Genomic DNA, 19,637 nt, shown 5'->3' with positions numbered 1-19,637 from the left:
TTTATCAAAGCGTTTGCGCTTGAATGTCAAATCGTGCTGAGTACGTATTTCTTTCGGAACCTAATGCCTGATTTGACGGTTTGTTACGGGTGATCGCGTATTTCATAACTTAATAATTTATCGATATTATTTTATCGGTCAATCCTCATATAGAATTTGGTGTTTCAGAAAATATAATTTTGGAAGAGTTCGAAGATTCATCTTCTTAGATGATACTAACGTTCTTAGAGGATTTTCACCTTCTCGGTGTAGTATTACTTGTACCATTTTCATTATTTTTTATCATTTTCTTTAGTTCATTTGTGATGATTTCAATACCACATAACTTGCCTTTCTCCGAATGAGAATCCTGCGGTCTGGGAGAGAATTGAACTCGAAGAATCCTCCATGATCATGGGAGCCACAAGATAGAATTCTACGTTCTCTTAGAGGAAGCTATATGAACTACTCAATTAGATAATGTTGGGTTCATATTTCAATATATTTCAAAGAAAGATCTTTCTACCCAATCTTTAAAAAATCTCAAAGGCCGATTAAATCAAAACGATTCTAATAACCCAGAAGGACCTTAAAGCTATAAAACCACAGTAACAAAAAAAACTTACATAAATTAATGAATCTGGAGACCGATAGAAGTGCGTGCGTCCTGCTGTAGAATCTCTGGTTCAGTTGTTCGCTGTTTCTGTTGGAAAAGAAAGAACCGGTCACACAATTTCACACTGTGGGGAAGTAGTAAACCGACGATCACTCCGGACACAAATCGGTTTCGTCTACAGAAAATCTGATTGTGTCCCGGTCAAAACTCCGAAGTAGGTTAATGTACACAAATTTCAACACAGGCTCAGCCTCATTTGAATAATGACCACCACTTTCGGCTACGGCATGAATAGAAATCACAATTTCTTCTCAACTGGTGTGATTATCCTCCGGAGACACAAAAAAAAACGCTGGCCAATAAAAACACCTCAACAATGTGAGCACAGATCAAAGCGTCTGGTCGGACTTATATTCCGTCGGGTTTCTTCTTTCTCTGGCTTCGAAGCGATTTACGTCCACTAGAATCCAAACGCTGTTTGCTACTTTCTGGTATTATTTCGAGTTATTTTTAACGACTTCACACAACCGCTGAGCTCCAAGAGCGCAAATCTGTCACACACTGCGAAAGCGCAGAAAACAAACCAAGGATCGTTTCAGTCTGTACACGGTAAAATATCCACCCGCCGGATCGTCCCTGAAAACACTTCTTCAGTGGGATCCGGAATTATCCAAATCAAGCTCGATCAAATGCTACACACCGAGTGAATCCGAGTTCTGAATGCCTGAATAGACCAGACCAGCCAGCAGGCAGACAACGAGCGAACGAATGAGAGCGGACAGATTCACTCCTGCCGCGACAGCGCTTAAATATAAACTAAAAGGTTTTCAATGGACTGCATGCCGTTAGAGCTACTCTACTGTACCGTGACGTTGGCGTACACAAAACAACAACGTTAGTCTGCGGTGTGTATAGTCCAAAGGCAAAGGGCGGACGAGCGCGCTAGTCGAGCCGAGCCGAGCTGAGCTGAGTGAGCATCACTCCGCGATACGATCCGACAATGAGCGGATGATGCCATACGATGAAGGTACTTCACCTACAACACATGCCGGTAAAGCCGCTTGCTTCCACTTATCCCACACACTTGTTGACAAATATTACTGTGAGAGCGCCCAGTTCTAGAGAGTCAGTAGTATTGCTAGCATCATCAGCATCATGCAGCCGGCGTGGTGCTTTCCACCGTATCCCTATCCATAAGAGGCGAAATGAAAAGAGCAGTGAGAGAACAGCCTCAAACGTATCTCCGCTGTAATATGGTACTTCCCGAGGAGCAGAAAATTGTGAATGGTGTACTAAAACCAGTACTGCTGTACGGAGACACTTTTAAAACGCAGGGAATACTCTCGACACATTAGTTTTTCAATGTATTATATAATATTAGAAATATTTTTTGAAATCGTATCAATTTTCGACATTTCAAGAAAATAATATTGTTAGTACTATTTTACCGTGACCGGAATAAATCGCAGCAGTAAACAACTGAAACAGAAATGAGAACTATGAGAAAAGTATTCTCTCGTTTTCGTTTTTCTAAATTTATTCTGAGGTCAATGTAATGCGAAAAGGAATCGAAGCGTCCCAAGCCGCCTAGATGACGCGATTCGAGTCCACCGCCGACCCGCCGTTGGAAGCGGCGGTGTCTCGCACGCAAACCTGGGATCCACTGATTGCCCGGTTAGTTTGAAACATAGGATACGATTCTTTAGCAATGTGCGACCGAGCTTTAGTGAGCGTCGGACGGCATACGTCTGCCCGGGGGGTTACGTTTACCCGGGGCGATACCCGGTTAATTTTTATTTTGAAATACAATACCGTGCCACAATACTCCTAGCCTACTACACTTTTCCTTAATAGTAATTTCTGTTGCAGCCGTTTTCTGACGCGTTTTATTCCGGGAACCCCATTTTACATAGGACGTTCCTAAAAATCTGCTACCAATTCTCGTGAAAACCACAAAATGCACCAAAAGTCGCGGGAAAGGGTTATTCAGCTCTAGAAATATTTACATCATAATCGTTATGACAGGTCACCTGCTTGTTTGAAGCTTCGTCTCCTAACCCGGTTTTGATTACAACAATATTTGATACATTGTTATGAGTAATTTAAATTGTATCCGGGGTTTTATAGTTACTCTTAGTACAATGCAGCAATTTCTTTCGTTACCCTTTACTACTTGCAAAAGGTACTGGGATGCCCATACGTGAGGAGCGAACCACTCGGCTTCATATCTTATTAATTCCGCTTCATCGATTTGGGAGTTTGCGGACTCAATATGTTCTGCTTTGACGTGATCTCCATCGATCACTAGGTTATTCCACACATCAGCTTGAAAGAGTAACGCAGGCCATCAAGAACGGATTTTCTTTGACCAAGCATCGAAAGTGTTTGAAAATGCTCGAAAAACAGTGAAAAAATCCATGCAGAATTCGAGATGGTCTCAATCCAATTTTTCTGGTCTTGAATCTGGCCAAGACACCTGGTATCAATCCCAGAACACTGTTACTGATTGTAACATTATTCCAAAATACTTTACATAAACATAAGTATATTTTTTCGATGAAACACACACTGGACCAAATCACCCCACGGACGGTCCCTATCACCCCGCATCCAATTTTAATATCCAAAAATCATCTCTTTTATTTTATGATATATTTGGTGAAGCTTCAGCTTGTTATAATGCCATACAAATGAGACACAAATTTCTGCATGACTCGAGAACTAATCAAACAAATGGAACCAACTTAGGCATATGGAGGTTTTAGGGATCAATAAATGTTTCTACGGTTTCTACGGTTTATTCTATGATATTTTCTGTATAAAACATTTATTCCATGTCACGTAGAAACGTATTATTTGCAAGTGGTTGAAAAATCTTGAACGAGAATTGTGTCTGAAAATAATCTGATATTATAATGATGAGTTTTGTTAGAAATACTAGGAATTTTATAGTAAAAGGTAAAAAAAAGGTTGATTAGAAGATCAATCAAAGAACAGTTCTGCGATTGGACCCATGAACTTGCTCATAGTACGAAAACGTGAATGTTTGAAGGTATTGATAACAAAAAACAAATGTCGGGCGTGACGAAGTTTGCCGGGCCAGGTTGTTTCTGAATAAATCTCATTATTTCAGTTTCGGACACACTCCGTAAAAAGCCATTTTTATTTCTGAAAATATCCCCTGTTGGTCGTGATATTGTCTTCATAATTTACAAAGTAATAAAACATTAGCATCAATTAGTTTCTAGTAATCAGTTTCTTAGTTGCCGACGAAATTGATACCAATCTATATTTGTTTTTTGTGTTCATATATGTGATGTTGATAATGAAAGCATTGGTATGTAGTAATATTTTAGGTTTGTCGAAAAAGATTCATTAAATCCAAAAAGATGGAATTTATTTTCGTAATTATTGATTGTATATGTTTTTTATTGTTTACATGGCTTTGGACTAAAGGGTGTGTCACACCAAATTGCATCACGGAAAAAACGCTGTAGAAATTCACCCAGTAGACCGATCCTTTTGAAAATTTTAGACAGTAAAATAAAAACTATTAAACAACTTTTGGCATTTTCTTTTTATTCATACTTCGAGCCCAAGCCCGTATGCTCGCACCTTTCTCTTTACCCCGTCCATAAGGTTCTGTACAACGTCAGGTTGTAGTTTTTTTTGAACAGAAATCCATTTTCTCTTGAAGTTCGCCTCCGATTTGACAACTTTTGGGTTCTTCCGGAGGGCCTGCTTCATAATCGCCCAATATTTCTCTATTGGGCGAAGCTCCGGCGCGTTGGGCGGGTTCATTTCCTTTGGCACGAAGGTGACCCCGTTGGCTTCGTACCACTCCAACACGTCCTTTGAATAGTGGCACGAAGCGAGATCCGGCCAGAAGATGGTCGGGCCCTCGTGCTGCTTCAATAGTGGTAGTAAGCGCTTCTGTAGGCACTCCTTAAGGTAAACCTGCCCGTTTACCGTGCCGGTCATCACGAAGGGGGCGCTCCGCTTTCCGCAAGAGCAGATCGCTTGCCACACCATGTACTTTTTGGCAAACTTGGATAGTTTCTGCTTGCGAATCTCCTCCGGAACACTGAATTTGTCCTCTGCGGAGAAGAACAACAGGCCCGGCAGCTGACGAAAGTCCGCTTTGACGTAGGTTTCGTCGTCCATTACCAGGCAATGCGGCTTCGTCAGCATTTCGGTGTACAGCTTCCGGGCTCGCGTCTTCCCCACCATGTTTTGCCTTTCGTCGCGGTTAGGAGCCTTCTGAACCTTGTATGTACGCAGGCCCTCCCGCTGCTTGGTCCGCTGGACGAATGAACTTGACAAATTCAGCTTATTGGCGACATCCCTGACCGAACTTCTCGGATCACGTCTAAACTGCTTAACTACGCGCTTGTGATCTTTTTCACTGACGGAGCATCCATTTTTGCCGTTCTTCACCTTCCGGTCGATGGTTAGGTTCTCGAAGTATCGTTTTAGTACTCTGCTGACCGTGGATTGGACGATTCCCAGCATCTTACCGATGTCCCGATGTGACAACTCCGGATTCTCGAAATGAGTGCACAGGATTAATTCACGACGCTCTTTTTCGTTCGACGACATTTTTCCAAATTTACGAAAAATTGACAGTGAAGCATGGCCAACGTGATCTATACACTCTTATCTGATTATAAGCGAAAGCTGAAGATATAATTCCTAAAAATTAAATTTCTACAGCGTTTTTTCCGTGATGCAATTTGATGTGACACACCCTTTAGAGGGCGCTATATTTTTTTTTTATTTTTTCTTTTTTATTTCGTTTATGAGTTATGATTTTTCAAAGAAATGTTTTGTGGACCACTCTAAAATGGAAATGGGCACCCTAATGAAAACAACATAGTAGTCAAATAGTTCAAACTTAATTCATTTTCCTCTCATTTTCGTTTCCGATCAGACAATGTTTAATAATCATTATTCGTATCTCCCACCAGTCGTGATTGTATTAATACACTAGGGATATTATTGGCACCCGTGCGATACACACTTTTTACTTACCTGATCGGAACGTACGAAGAATACCACATTTCAATTATCGTTTCAATTATTTATCAATTTAGCAGACCGTTTTCAACAACAGGTTGCATTTTCTGACGCTCCCTAGTAGGGCGGAATCCGCAAGACACCAACAGGTAGTGTTGGTTGAGAATTTATTTTCACCATCGAGTGCATCTGATCCGAATGAACTGAGTTTATAAGAGCTTTTGTATGTATATCGTCACTATTAAAAAAAGGCTCAATCTGCCTCAATACACTTTGTTTGAATGTGTGGCTTTTTGTTTCACCTAGCTGCACATATGCAATTCGCATTCGAACCGTAAGAAAAGAATTCATGCATTAAAGCATGCCATACGTAATTTTTTTTTTTTATCCCATTTATTTATTTATTAGGCTCATTAGCATTTAGCTGTAACAGAGCCGGGTTTATTCGTGTACATGTACATATGTTTATGTTTCCATAAATTGTGAATTACACAGTAGTTAGTAGTAGCCATTTAGGCGTTAAGTTTTCTGTTCCATTACATTATGGTAAATTACACAGTAGTAGCCATTTCGGCGTAAGGGTATTCTTTCTGTTCTTCCATTGTTCAGCAGACCGGACAGCGGAGACAGTTGATATTGATCATTGTTGGGTTATTTATAGAACAGCAGCCCGATGTTTCTTGCAGAGCAGAGCATTTTGTATGGATGAATCGATCTAATTTCGACCGTGGATCGATCTCCATCGCTGATGATGTTTGCATGGACGTAGTTATTCTATAACAACACAAAGATGGTCAATTGAGGGCCCTGAGTTTGAACTCACGATCGATCGCTTGGTAAGCGAACGCGTAACCAAGTGGCTACGAAGACCCCCATGCCATACGTAATTGTCATCTGCAAAGAAAATCACGGTTCCATTGTCTAAACTAACAGTACTGACCTAATATGCTGCTCCTGTGGCCCAGTGCTTAGCGTCACACATCATGGTGCCACGAGTCGGGTACGAGTCCCCTTTTTCGTCAAAGAAAATTATTTCGATTTGCACTATGGTCAAGCGTATTGTAGAGCTTACCTCTCAGAATACATTCCAGGCGTGTTATTTGGCATAGATCTCAACTCAATCTCAACTAGGTACTTATAAAAATGACGCATGTAATTCCTCTAGGAGCGTTAGTCCAATTGAAGAAAAAGAAGAACTAATATGAAAGAAAATTTAAAACCCATATTTCTATTTTTTTATCTGTTGCGTAATCAGCGCATATAAATGAGACTCAACTAGATGCGATATCGGAGATAACGAGCGGAGTAAATAAGTCACAGGGTTATTATCATTCATGGAACGGATGGTTCTCACATTCAGATTAATTAACATGGCCATTTGTAACGTATATGTGTCGTACGGAATTGAATGAAATGGCATTTGAATGGGCGATTAATTCGTACATCTCCATTTCAGCCCATCCCCTCCCGTATTGAATGACAGCGTACGTTAATACAGTAGCGAACAAACAATATGTACCCTTGACGATAGAGTAGCCTTCGATAAGCGTACCTTACACGGTCAACTGTATTGACAATATGATGACATTTGAGAGCGTGATGACAGCTGAACATGGCCGACGACGCAGAAATCCGGATTTTCTGATTTTCGAGCATCAATATCGTGACATTTCATATGGATGCATGATGTTGACGTTTTAACTCACGGACTTCCAGACTGAGTTGCCAGATATGCAAGCGCACATTTAATTTTTGTTAGTCTTTTGGCGATTGCCATTAAAATTTATAAACTACTGAAATTGTAGGAATCATAAATGAATGCTTTTGGTTTGGAAAATCGATACTTTTAATAGCAAAATACGGCACTTTTCACGATACAAATCAAAACTTCAAAGTAAACTGACGATGTGATGGTGAGAGTGTGGATGAAACTTAACAACGTTTTGGGAATTTTTTAACGTTAAACTCGGTCATTATTTGCGCTAGTGAGCGGGTTGTGTGTTTCTTCACACTCCGCTATAAAATTTGGAGAATGAGAAGATCTGGGAAAAGCACAGATGAAAAAACATCATGTGTTCATTCAAGCTACAGTAGAATCCCGATTATCCGCGGAATGGTCGGGCAAACTCACCGCGATTAATGAAACACGCGGATGACCCATTAAAGGACAAAAAAATGCAAACACGAAAAAAGATGTTTCAACATAAAAACTATGTTCTATCAATACAGAAATCAATCAACTATCCATCTATAAGGTTGTGTACAACAGTGGCTAAATAATGTAAAAGCCATGACCACAACAAAAGAGCATGGGCCTACCACTCACTAACAAATTCCTGAAAGGCCTATTGATTTACTATGGAACTCGCAGTCACGAATAATCCGCAGGGCGGATCACCCGCTCGCGGATAATCGGGGTTCTACTGTCATAGTCTTATTTATGGAATAAAAACATTTGCTTGCAGATAAAATAACTTGCATATATTTTCGCAAACTAAAATAATCTGGCATCTCTGAAACTGAAAGGAACAGTCTGTATTTGTGAAACGAGTATTATGATGTGTTCTTGAGAAGGGAAACCGAATTCTAAAGTGTAAATTATGAATGAAAATTAACTTTTACGAATTAAATTAGTATTCTATGTGAATGCAAATCACTTTTTTTCTGCAAGTGGTGAGAAAATCCCATACAAAAATTATGTCTGAAATTGACGTTATATTATAATACATTTTAGTAGGAATACCTGAAAATTCAGGGGAAATTAAGTTAGTTAGGGTTAGGACTACTTCAACTAATTAAATAAACATTTATCCACAAAGAACATAATTCTCAGTTTTTCGGAAAGCGGAAGAATCTCTTTTTTGGCCCGATAATGTCATTTTCATAATTTATACACCCGCTCACAGCGCATTGAACCATTTTCGATTTTTCATTTCAGGAACATCACGCGTAAGAAGGAAAACAAAATACAACTGGCGACTGTTTACACTGACAATTCGGATGACGTCATCAAAAAAAAAAGTTTACTCGCTAAAGAACTAGCCTTGTCTCTGTAAGCCGTGCTAAAAGCCTAGCTGTCACGATATTAAAGACACTTATTGTCAATCAGGTTGATCGTGTAAGGTGCCCAATAGGGTAGCCTTCGTTCATTTCAATATTTATCGACGTGAATATCCACCTACTTTTTCGGACTCCTTGGTATACGTCGTGTGTGTCCTCAGGCTGTGTCTCTTATTAACACGCACAACGCATGAAACAGTGTTCGATACAGAGTTTTTCGAATAAACATATTCGGACATACTGGATAAGTTTCCGGCCACTTTCAGGTATATCATGGAAACAGTTCTTCTCACAAACCTTGCGAATTGTAGTAAGAACTTCGTTGACATTTACTTTTCTTTATCAATTTCCTAAGCAACAGTTCTGATAAATTTCACAACACTTTTGCGGTGTCCTAGCGAGTGTCCTTGTATTTTGAACAAGCCCCTTCAATGTGTTAGCAATTGTGTTCTCCATGGTTCTTGAATGATTTAAATGGTGAATCATTTGCGCATTTCAGGAATATTTGTATTGTACGAACGGATACTTATTTATGTAATATGTTTTGCAGGAACAGGTCACAAGTTCAAATCTCAGTCCAAAACGTCACGAGTAACAATTAGCGCTGTCACGATTATTTTACATGCAATACAACATAGCACCAAGGATCTAGATAACGTAGAGGGATTAATGTTGTGTTCATATTTGTTTCCCTACGTTCCGCTCTAAAACAAGGTGCTACTGCTTGAAACCACACGTATAAGCTCACATCCGCTGATTTGAATCAATTTATTTCTAATTCTATAACAGCGTAACTTCAATTGCAGCAAGTTTCAAGAGGTATAACACATCACATATATGTATGTATCGCAGTCAAATGATTGCGACCTGGGGATGAGTGTGATGTATCCATTATGTAATTTGGGACTCCGATATGGAGAACTTTTTACGGTAGGATTGGTACTGGTATTAAAATGATGTTTAAGAGCAAATTAGAAATAGATTGTTCATTAGTAGATTTAGAAATGTTTGAAAACACGAAATGGGTCTCTGTATCACATTGTCACCGGGCCAAAAAGTTGGTTCTTCACAATCAACTCATGCTTACACGTCAACTTCTGAGTATATCACGAGCTGTGAAAAACGACTGAAAAAATAATCGGTATCGAAATCAAACTATGTGTTTTACCATGATCATGAGACCATGAGGTTATATACCAGAAAAACAAATTTTAATGTGTGGATAATTATTGTTTGGACCCTTGGAAGGGGAAGAGAAGATCTCATAGGAAAGTGAGAAGTACTCAGGATAATATCTAACATAAAAATTAGCACATAGCTTGCTACAGTACAATAAAGTTTATATTTAATATAATTTATTGATTTTATGTCGTGACAACGCATGAGATTCCTGTTTTTCGGGCAGAGTTTGTTGTCACGTCGCGTAGTTTGATTTGCCATTTCATCATGAATAGAAGACACCGTAACAACGAGTGCAAATTGTGGAGGAGCTGTGGTTTCAAAAATACAAAATGCCACACCGCAAATTCCATACAAGCAGTGAAAAATCGTGCTCATCCGCGCCCAAATATTTCCCAAATTTCTAATAAATAGAAAAATCCTCGAAAATACTCCCCTCTTGGAAGATTTTTGAGGACCTTTCAGTTACACCCTCCTTCTCATCAATACGAAGCAAAGTGCGACTTCCAATGGTTGATCTATAGCAGTGGTGGCCAACCTGTGGCCGTTCTGGCTCTGGTCATGCGGCCCGCATGAGTGATGAATGAATATAATTTTAAAAAAATTCAAAAAAATGAGTAAAACTAACATTGTGAATACTTCTTGTTAACCGTATGTATCCAAGCTGATCTTTAGTTGTTTTCTTTCCCATTTTTTCTATGCTAATTCAAGCTTTTGGTGCTGGTCTGCTCACAATCACATCAATTCATGCGGGTAACTGCAGTAACTGCTGCCAATGTTGGTACTTACGTAATGCTTTTTTATTGTTCATTTATTTTTTTCTTAATGAAATTTATTCTAAGATCCACCTAATAGGAACGAAGGGCTGGGAGCCGCTTCAGTTCTTCACCCTCGTTAGATGAGGACTTCGCCCCCATTACATTGCCCTCACAATAAATTTATTACGAAAAAGAATTCATAATAAAAATTGTGCTCCGATGACGTTAATGCAGTCTTCGGAAAGCTAAGCGGTGCTCATGTGCAACTTTTTATTTTGCACCCAGTTGAACTCTCACTCCTTGCGCACACCTGCGCCCGGACGAATCAACGCGCACCGAAACAAAGTTGAGATGTTTTGTTTTCAACACCGTTCGCTTTAAAGTTCGAACATCCTTTCTGCACCGTATCATTACACCGGTGTATATGCCCAATTTAAAACAGCGCTCGAATTTTGTTTTTCTGCTTTGCTTTCTCTGTTGAGGCGGTGCGTATGGGGACGCGCTGTTGTTTTTATGCTTAGCTTAGAACGAGCGAAGACAAAACGGGCGCTAGAATTTTATGTGTGCGTGTCTATAGAATGAGGCTTGCACCACACAAGTGAAAAGGGATGTTTGGTATCTGCATTCTGCGCCGTGCTGATTTTGGTTTCACTTGTTTCTGAGTTCGGTGCGCTTCGTATCAAGAGAGTATACGAGTTTTTTTTTGAGCGCGCGCTGATGAAAATTGAACTCGAGCGCAACGCAGTGCATGTTTTCTGAAGACTGCGTTAATGCGTATGTACCCAAATGTTTCCAAGTTTCTTAGGAGAGCGAACAGGATGCACGAAAGTGTTAGTTTATAAGAGATGAAAAGTTTAGTATTGGGCCCCTCGTGGCATTGTATGACAGGATAGAATGCTGATAGGGCAGAAGTAGAAAGAAAGCAGATTGACAGATAGAGATAGAGGAGAACAGCCGGGTGCTATGATTGATGCTAGGATCAGAGAAGAGAAGTGGAACATGAGAGAAAAAAGTGGCAACGATTTGTGGCAAGAAAATGTAAACAGTGAAAAAATTGACAGATGGTTTACGCTCTAAAAATTGAACATAATGTTAAGATGTCTCTAAAACGGTGGGAGTCGTCATATATAAGGTGGGAGGTTCGTATAAAATGTTATTAATGTTAGCATTATCATGATAAACACGGCGAATGGAATAGAAATAATTACGAACTGAAAATTGAATAAAATATATACAGTAATTTACATTTAATGCGACATGCCGAGGCACCACTCAGTGTCGCATTAGAGGAGATTGTGACCTGTAATTGGACATTCGCGCTGACAGTGGTCAGTGTCGACTTCTGGTGGCGACTTTCAATTCGGGTCCCGAACTAGATAGTGTAATCTCTATCAGATTAGAAGGCACGAATCCAGTTTTCAAATGTTAAAATTTGAATGAAAATTTCTACATCATGCTATTTAATTACTTTAAACACGTATTTTTGACTCTTATTTAACCGTTTGTCTATACATTTCTGATATTTTGACTGAAACTTTTCATTATATATAATATGAAATTGTCTTCAAACACAATTTTCGTTCGAGATTTTTTCACCACCTGTAAAAAAAAGTGTATTTCATCTCAAAAGAATACAAATTCGATACGGATAAGTTAATTTTTATTCATTATTTTAAAGTTGAAAACGTGTCCATTCCGCCTGAAAATTAATTACTATCTTTGACGCTCCCAAAATCGTGAAACGAAGTTCAGTGCCGTCAACGCGAATATCAACAAACACAGCACAAACGAAAAACAGAATGTGAAAAACAAGTTAGAACTAGAAAAGAAAAACAGCAAAATGGACTCAACTTTCGTAGACATTGGTGAAGAATACATGCAAGCAGAATATTTAGATGAACATTTAGAAGATGTACTATCGGCCAACATTCATTCGAGCTGTTCTATTGCTTTAGAACAAATCACTGCCAGTGAAGCTAACAGCAAGCCCGATAAACATAACCGTTCAGTGAAATACAAGAGACGAAAGTATAATGTCCTCACCATCAAAGATAAAAACATAGTCTTGGACCTGCTAAATTGTGGTAAGACTGTTCTACAAGTGGCTGACGAAACGGGCCTTCCACGGTCGACGGTTTACGAAATCAAGAAGCAAGAAATAGCATTGCGGCATTGCAAGACGATGGCCAACAAAAAGATCCAGTTTCGCAAACGGATAAGACTTCCGACGCATGTATTGCTGAATGAAGCCGTCTTATTGTGGTTCTACGGAAAACGTCAGAAACACATACCGATATCAGATGCACTCTTATGTGAAAAATGCAAGCTTCTCCACGAAACATCGTGCACGACGCCCGATTGTCGATTTAGAGCAAGTTATGGTTGGTTACGTAGCTTCAAAGCTAGAAACGGGATCAGAACGTTAACTGTCTCTGGAGAGAAACTTGACGCGGATATTGCTGCGGTTGAACCGTTTAAGAATAAATTGACGGAGATTATAACTTCAAACAACTATAGTGCTGATGATATTTATAACGCTGATGAGACGGCATTAGTTGTAAAGGCCTTGCCTTCAAAGTCATTGGTTAGTTTTAACGAAAAAACTGCACCCGGACGCAAGTCTTTGAAGGAGCGACTGACAATTACACCTTGCAGCAATGCAAGTGGTAGCCACAAATTACCATTACAAGTGCTTGGCCGCGCAGCAAATCCTAGATGCTTTAAAACGCAAGGCGTGCCTGATGGGATACACTATTTTTCAAATAAGAAAGCGTGGCAAACTAGTGCGACGTTTACTGATTGGTTCTACTCCGTCTTCGTTCCTGAAATCAAACGGAAGGCAGCTGCACAGAATAGACCGGCTAAAGCGCTTCTAATTTTAGATAATTGCACCGCACATTGCAGTAAAGATAAGTTTCAAGTGGATGACGCAGAAATTCAGGTGATCTTCCTTCCTCCAAATGTGACAAGCATTCATGCCTATGGATCAAGGCATCATCAATGCTTTTAAGGGTAACAATGTCATTACATTTTCGAGTCCAAGATAGTGAATATTATTTTTATTTTTTAGTTATCTACAAATCGAATTTTCTGCGCCGTGTTCTGTTGGAAACTGACAGCGATTGTCCAGTCACAGAAGTTATCAAATCATTTAGCCTTTATGACGCTATTCAACTAGCGACTGATGCGTGGGCCACTATAACTCCAGAAACGATTGCTAACTGTTGGCGCAATCTCTTAAGTGTCAGTCAAGATCAAAACTATAACTCGTTCAACGATTTCACAATTTCATCACCAACAAGTGACCCCCGCGTGTTGCTTTCTAAAGTAGTGCAACTCGTTGATCCAAACTACGTACTGACCGAAGAAGAAGTTCAAGAATGGCTAAGCAACTCAGACAACATAGATGTAGCGCAAATATATACCGACGAGCAATTGACCCAGTATATTGCCTCTGGTGGTGACTTTTTCGAGGCCGACCATGAAGAGCAAGATTGCGATGCTAACGAAAGTGCTGAGGGTGATCTTAGTACTTCGGGTTATATGTACTCTTGGAGCAGTCAATCCGAAAAACGCAATGATTATAAGAAGGCTATCAGCATCATGGATGTACTTAAAAATGTTCTTATTGCTGTTGGTGATGACCATAAATTAGTGGAAGTCGAAAAATGGAAAAACGAATATGAAAATGAAATTATTCGCCTTCTTGGCGAATAACAATAGTGAATTGTAATTAGGTATATGGCATGATAACAAAAATACAAAATAATTGATTGTAACACCATAAGTTGTCTTGATTGGAAAAATGGTTGAAACACTCTTAAAAATTTATCGTGTTGTAAAAACTCGCACAATGGTATATTCGTGTTGACGGTATTGATTTTTCACTTTTAGTTTATCGAACTGTTATTGATAATCGGGCTGCTCTCGGATTAGCATTGTAACTGTGTCTCGTTTCACACCCATTGCTGCTCCCGAGTCGGAAAGACACCCCCCCCCCCTGCCGCCGAAAATAACAATCCTGTAAAAATTGAGATGCGAATTAGAGACTTCCGATTAGATATATGACTTTATTAGACTTTTTTGTAAATTGCAACACCTATTTCAACACACAATATACACATTGCTTACCCTGTTTCATTATTCCGCGGACGCACTTGAACATCCCTTAATCCATAACATAAATAAGATTTGTGTTTTGAGGCTGCAATGAATTAATATAGATAAGAACACGCGGAAATAGCATTAAAATATCCATCTAAACCTTTTTTGATAAGTTTATGAATGTTCTTGGTTAATTCCTTCGGCGCCATGGGCTGAGCGATTGCATTCGTATTTTTAAGTTTCACATCGTATCCTTCCTTAACGATAGTTGTGTCGATTTCGGCATCTGGTTTCTTTACCTTTATATTTCCCATTACTATCTCGAAATCAGTGGATAGTTTTGTTGGTCAACGCCTTGCAATGCCTCAATGCTATTTCTTGCTTCTCGATTCCGTAAATTCTCGACGGTGGAAAGCCCGTTTCGTCAGCCACTTGTAGAACACTCTAACCACGATTTATCAAAATGTTATCTGAGTCCATTTTGATGTTTTTCTTTTCTGGTTCTAACTTGTTTTTCACATTCTGTTTTTCGTTTGTGCTGTGTTTGTTGATATTTGCGATGACGGCACTGAGCTTCGTGTCACGACTTCGGGAACGTCAAAGATAGTAATTAATTTTCAGGCGGAATGAGCATGTTTTTAAAATAAAAATTATGAATAAAAATTAACTTATCCGTATCAAATTAGTATTCTATTTAAATGAAAAACACTTTTTTACAGGTGGTGAAAAAATCTCATACGAAAATCGTGTTTGAAGATAATTTTATATTATATATAATGAAAAGTTTCAGTCAAAATATCAGAAATGTATAGACAAACGGCTACGTAAGAGTCAAAAATACGTGTTTAAAGTAATTAAATAACATGATGTAGAAATTTTCATTCAAATTTTAACATTTGAAAACTGGATTCGTGCCTTCTAATCTGATAGAGATTACACTATCGAGTTTTGTCCCAAATCGAAAGTTGCCACCAGACGTCGACACTAACCACTGTCAGTGCGAATTTTTCTCTGTCCAATTAGATGTAAACATGTCCAATTAAATGTGTCGCATTACAGGTATGTCCAATTAAAAAAATGTCGCATTAAATGTAAATTACTGTACTGCAATAGTTCACAAATTTCAAAGTTCGAGTTTTTCTTGTTGTTTTTCATGTCTTTGATGTGATATAATTCATTTTATATTTGTATATATATTTATATATATATTTAAACGAAATCATTTGTCAAACAAACTGCAAAACTAAAAACTTTTATACTGTGCCTTAATTTTTTGGGTGTAACATTCAAGGACCCTTCAAAAAAATGGCATTGAAACAACAGAGTAAAACTGACTTACAATTATGACGGATGGCTATTTTTTGATTGGCTCGTGCTCCAACTAGCAAACCGCCAATTAAAAAGCACTCCAACTAAAAAAGCGCCAATAAGCGAATGTGTACTGTAAAACTGTAAAAAAATATATAAAAAATATACAATCGAAGACTCTTTGTGTCGTTTATGAGTTTGTAATAATGAAGCGAAGGTAATAATGGATTTTTAATAACCATCTCAAAAAAATATTGAAAAAAAACATTCCATTTTTAATTTCTCTTTCAATTTTGATAAAATTGCACTGAATAGTTGAAGAAGAGCAATATTAATATTTGAATAAACTTATGTAATTATAAATATGTTTATATAAACCTTCCCATCTTATAATTCATCATTAAAGACCTTGCGTCAAGACAGCTAGAAATCCATACACTCTCAAATCAAGTGTGCCTCAAAAAATTATATTCTTCACATAAACAAGCGATGAAAATGTGGACACTTTTTAGTCAGTATGGAGTTCCACTGCTGTGCTAGGATCGTTAGCAAAATCTCAAGCAGAACTGTCAGTGGGATACCCAATTCATAAGAAAACAAAGGGAAAATGTCAGTGGGATACCCGATATGTTGGCTCCTGTCAGTTCAATGGGGGTTCTCTAAAGACGTCACCCGTCTGGAGGAGAACGCACGTTGATGGAAAGTGTCGGAAAAATATAACTGGTTTTTATAAAAGTTAGCAAGTGTTTCAATTGCTGATCCAATACTACAGTTGGCGACGAGGGCAGAGCGATAAAGGTATGCAATGAATTTTTAGTGAAAAGATGAAACGAATAGAAGTGCTTGAGAATGAAATTGGAGAGCATCAAATATGGCGATGGTTTTCGGTTTGAATGCGTTTTTTTATAATGGCGGCCTTGAATGACTATGCTAGTGATATGAAGCAACAGAAAAATGAAAAAAGGGATAATGTAAGGAATACGAGATTTATTGAGATTTTGATTTATTGATTTATTGTATGCGGTTTTATTTTGGGTTGGTTAAAGTTTTCTGAAAAAAATGATACTTTAAAATAAGTTAAGTCTATAATTGTGTCGATTGTGTCTAACAAAGATTTTGTTATTGATTTGTCCCTGTTGTCTAACAGGAGAAGAACATATGGGTTGTTCTCGGGTTTGTACCTGTTGTCTAGCATGAGGAGAACATGTGAGTTAGAGGCGAATGAACTGCAAAGTTTAAAGGATGAGAGTTGTTATCGGGTTTCGTTCCTGTTGTCTAAGGGTGGGTTTAGACTAGTGATATATTCATGTGAAGAAATATGATGAGATTTATAGAAATCGCATCAACTGTTTACACTAGCGTGAACTTCTATAATGAATATATTCATATTTTCGGTGAATTTATTCACCTGAAGTAGAACTGCATCCAACTTTAGTGATTTCTCACCAGTGAGAAATTCATAAGCGTTTACATATGCTGAATTTATTCAAGTTATATATACCTCGAATAAGTGTATCATATTTATTCTCACCCGTTTACACCTATATTCACGTGAATAAATCCATCTATAGCTATAGATCTCCCTAATGTAAACCCGCCATAACACGAGGAGAACATGTGGGTGATTCTCGGGCATGTTCCTGTTATATAACAGGGGATGAAATGTCAATGGTCTTCGAATGTTTTTTTGCTGATAAGAAGAGGAATTATTTGAACATTTCGAGTATTCTAGAACTTGGAAGGGTTGATTTGTTTTCTAGAAATTAGAAATATATACAGTAGGGTGGCAATGGATGTATGGAAAAGAAATCATCATCGAATTTCAAAAACCGGCCATGTACATTTTGTTTGTTGGCTCAAAAAAAAATGATCTGTGCAAAGTTTTAGCTCAATCGGACATAATTTAAGGGTGCCTCAGAGCGGTTAAAGTTTTGATTTTTCGTCCTCAAAAATCTTCTAAGGGGGGAGTATTTTCGAGGATTTTTTTTTAAATTTTTTTCGTCGATGCCAAATGATTTAAAAATGCATAAAACGAGATCTGGTGTTATCCGAAAAAACATGTCGGCCGAAAATCGACTTTTTGGGACCTAAGTGGCCAAAAAGTCAAAACCTTGAGAGCTTTGAGACATCCCTAAATCATGTCCGATTGAGCTGAAATTTTGCACAGGTCATTTTTTGAGCCAATAAACAAATTGTACATGGTCGATTCTTTAAATTCGATAATTGTTTTTTTCCATACCTTCATTGCCTCTCAGCTAAGTCCCAAAAGGTCGATTTTCGGCCAAAAAATTTTATTCGAGATGACACCAGATCTCGACGTTTCATGCATTTTTAAGGGTGGGTTTAGACTAATGATATATTCATGTGAAGAAATATGATGAGATATATAGAAGTCGCATCAACCGTTTACACTAGCGTGAACTTCTATAATGAATATATTCATATTTTCGGTGAATTTATTGACTTGATGTAGAACTGCATCCAACATTAGTGATTTCTCACCAGTGAAAAATTCACAAGCGTTTACATATGCTGAATTTATTCAAGTTATATATACCTCGAATAAGTGTATCATATTTATTCTCACCTGTTTACACCTATTTTCACGTGAATAAACCCATCTATAGCTATAGATCTCCCTAATGTAAACCCGCCATAAGTCATTTGGCACCGAATGAAAAAAATCAATCTTCCAAATTTACTTTACTCCCCCCTTGGAAGATTTTCGGGGATAAAAAAATCAAAACTCTGAGCGCTTTGAGGCACCCCCAAATCATGTCCGATTGAGCTGAAGCTTTGCACAGGTCATTTTTTTGGGTCAATAAACCAAATGCACATGGTCGATTTTTGAAATTTGACATGACCATTTTCGCTGCCACCCTAATGTTTGTATCTCACATTTTCTATATTGAAATCAAATAATAAATATTGTAATAGGTTTCTAATGACTGATAGAAAATCCGATTTAACCTCGATACCGTCTTCACATTATAAAACAAAACAGTTTCTAATTTAAATTCTATAGTGAGCCATAGAAAGAACCGGTTAAATCCGTATATTTTACATTTTACCATAAACAGTACTGGGAAAAAGAAAATCATTACGGCCCGCAGCCATGATGAAAAATTTGATTTGGCCCGCAACACACTATATACCTAGCCACCACTGACCTATCTTCTTCTTCTTCTCGAATGGCGTTAACGTTCCCTGTGGAACTTTTGCCGTCTCAATGTGTATATTAACTAGCGTCAATTATTAATACTTATTTGAGATTTCTTAAGCCAAATAACACGCCTTGAATGTATTCCGAGGGCAAGCTCTAAAATACGCGTGACCACAATGCAAGTCGAAGGAAATTTCTCTGAGAAAAACCCTCCGGCCAGAACGGAAATCGAACCCGAATACCCGGCATGATAATGTGAGATGCTAACCACTCGGCCACGGGTGCACTCAACCTATAGCAATATTCAATGATCATCAAATTCTTTCAATGTTTATTTATTAGAAAGCTGTACTGCTTTCAATTTTTTTGATTCCGGGTTTCATCCATATATCGGAATAATTGAGAAGTTGTAATATACGTACGGCTTCAAAGCATAATCTCTTGGATCCTAAAC

General features: G+C 38.2%; 3 protein-coding genes across 8 annotated transcripts in view; 1 reads left to right on the top strand and 2 right to left on the bottom strand.

The window, feature by feature from the left end:
• Positions 1-1,570, bottom strand: part of LOC129777350 (excitatory amino acid transporter 3) — a 56,464-nt gene extending 54,894 nt beyond the window's left edge. For 2 of the 6 annotated variants that reach the window (XM_055783588.1, XM_055783583.1), the window contains exon 1: positions 606-1,409. The gene's annotated coding sequence lies outside the window, so the exon portion shown is untranslated. The other 4 variants (XM_055783587.1, XM_055783584.1, XM_055783585.1 and 1 more) reach the window with 4 other exon arrangements.
• LOC129777364 (60S ribosomal protein L9) overlaps positions 1-19,637 on the bottom strand; it is a 432,239-nt gene that overhangs the window by 78,943 nt on the left and 333,659 nt on the right. The window lies entirely within an intron of this gene.
• On the top strand, positions 13,490-14,325 carry LOC129773071 (tigger transposable element-derived protein 6-like). The gene is made up of 2 exons (XM_055776622.1): positions 13,490-13,620; positions 13,679-14,325. Exons 1-2 carry the CDS (start codon positions 13,584-13,586, stop codon positions 14,323-14,325), a joined length of 684 nt encoding a protein of 227 aa, XP_055632597.1. The 5' UTR covers positions 13,490-13,583.

The sequence above is a fragment of the Toxorhynchites rutilus genome, chromosome 3 (assembly GCF_029784135.1).
Source record: "Toxorhynchites rutilus septentrionalis strain SRP chromosome 3, ASM2978413v1, whole genome shotgun sequence".
Classification (NCBI taxonomy): domain Eukaryota; kingdom Metazoa; phylum Arthropoda; class Insecta; order Diptera; family Culicidae; genus Toxorhynchites; species Toxorhynchites rutilus.
Note: the sequence above shows the minus strand (reverse complement) of the source record. Positions and strands in the feature narration are given on the sequence as shown.

Bases quoted from the DNA above. Each gene is read 5' to 3' on its own strand.
- LOC129773071 (XM_055776622.1), top strand. From the start codon at position 13,584: ATGCCTATGGATCAAGGCATCATCAATGCTTTTAAGG. The intron at 13,621-13,678 runs GTAACAATGTCA...TTTATTTTTTAG, and splicing joins CATCATCAATGCTTTTAAGG to TTATCTACAAATCGAATTTT.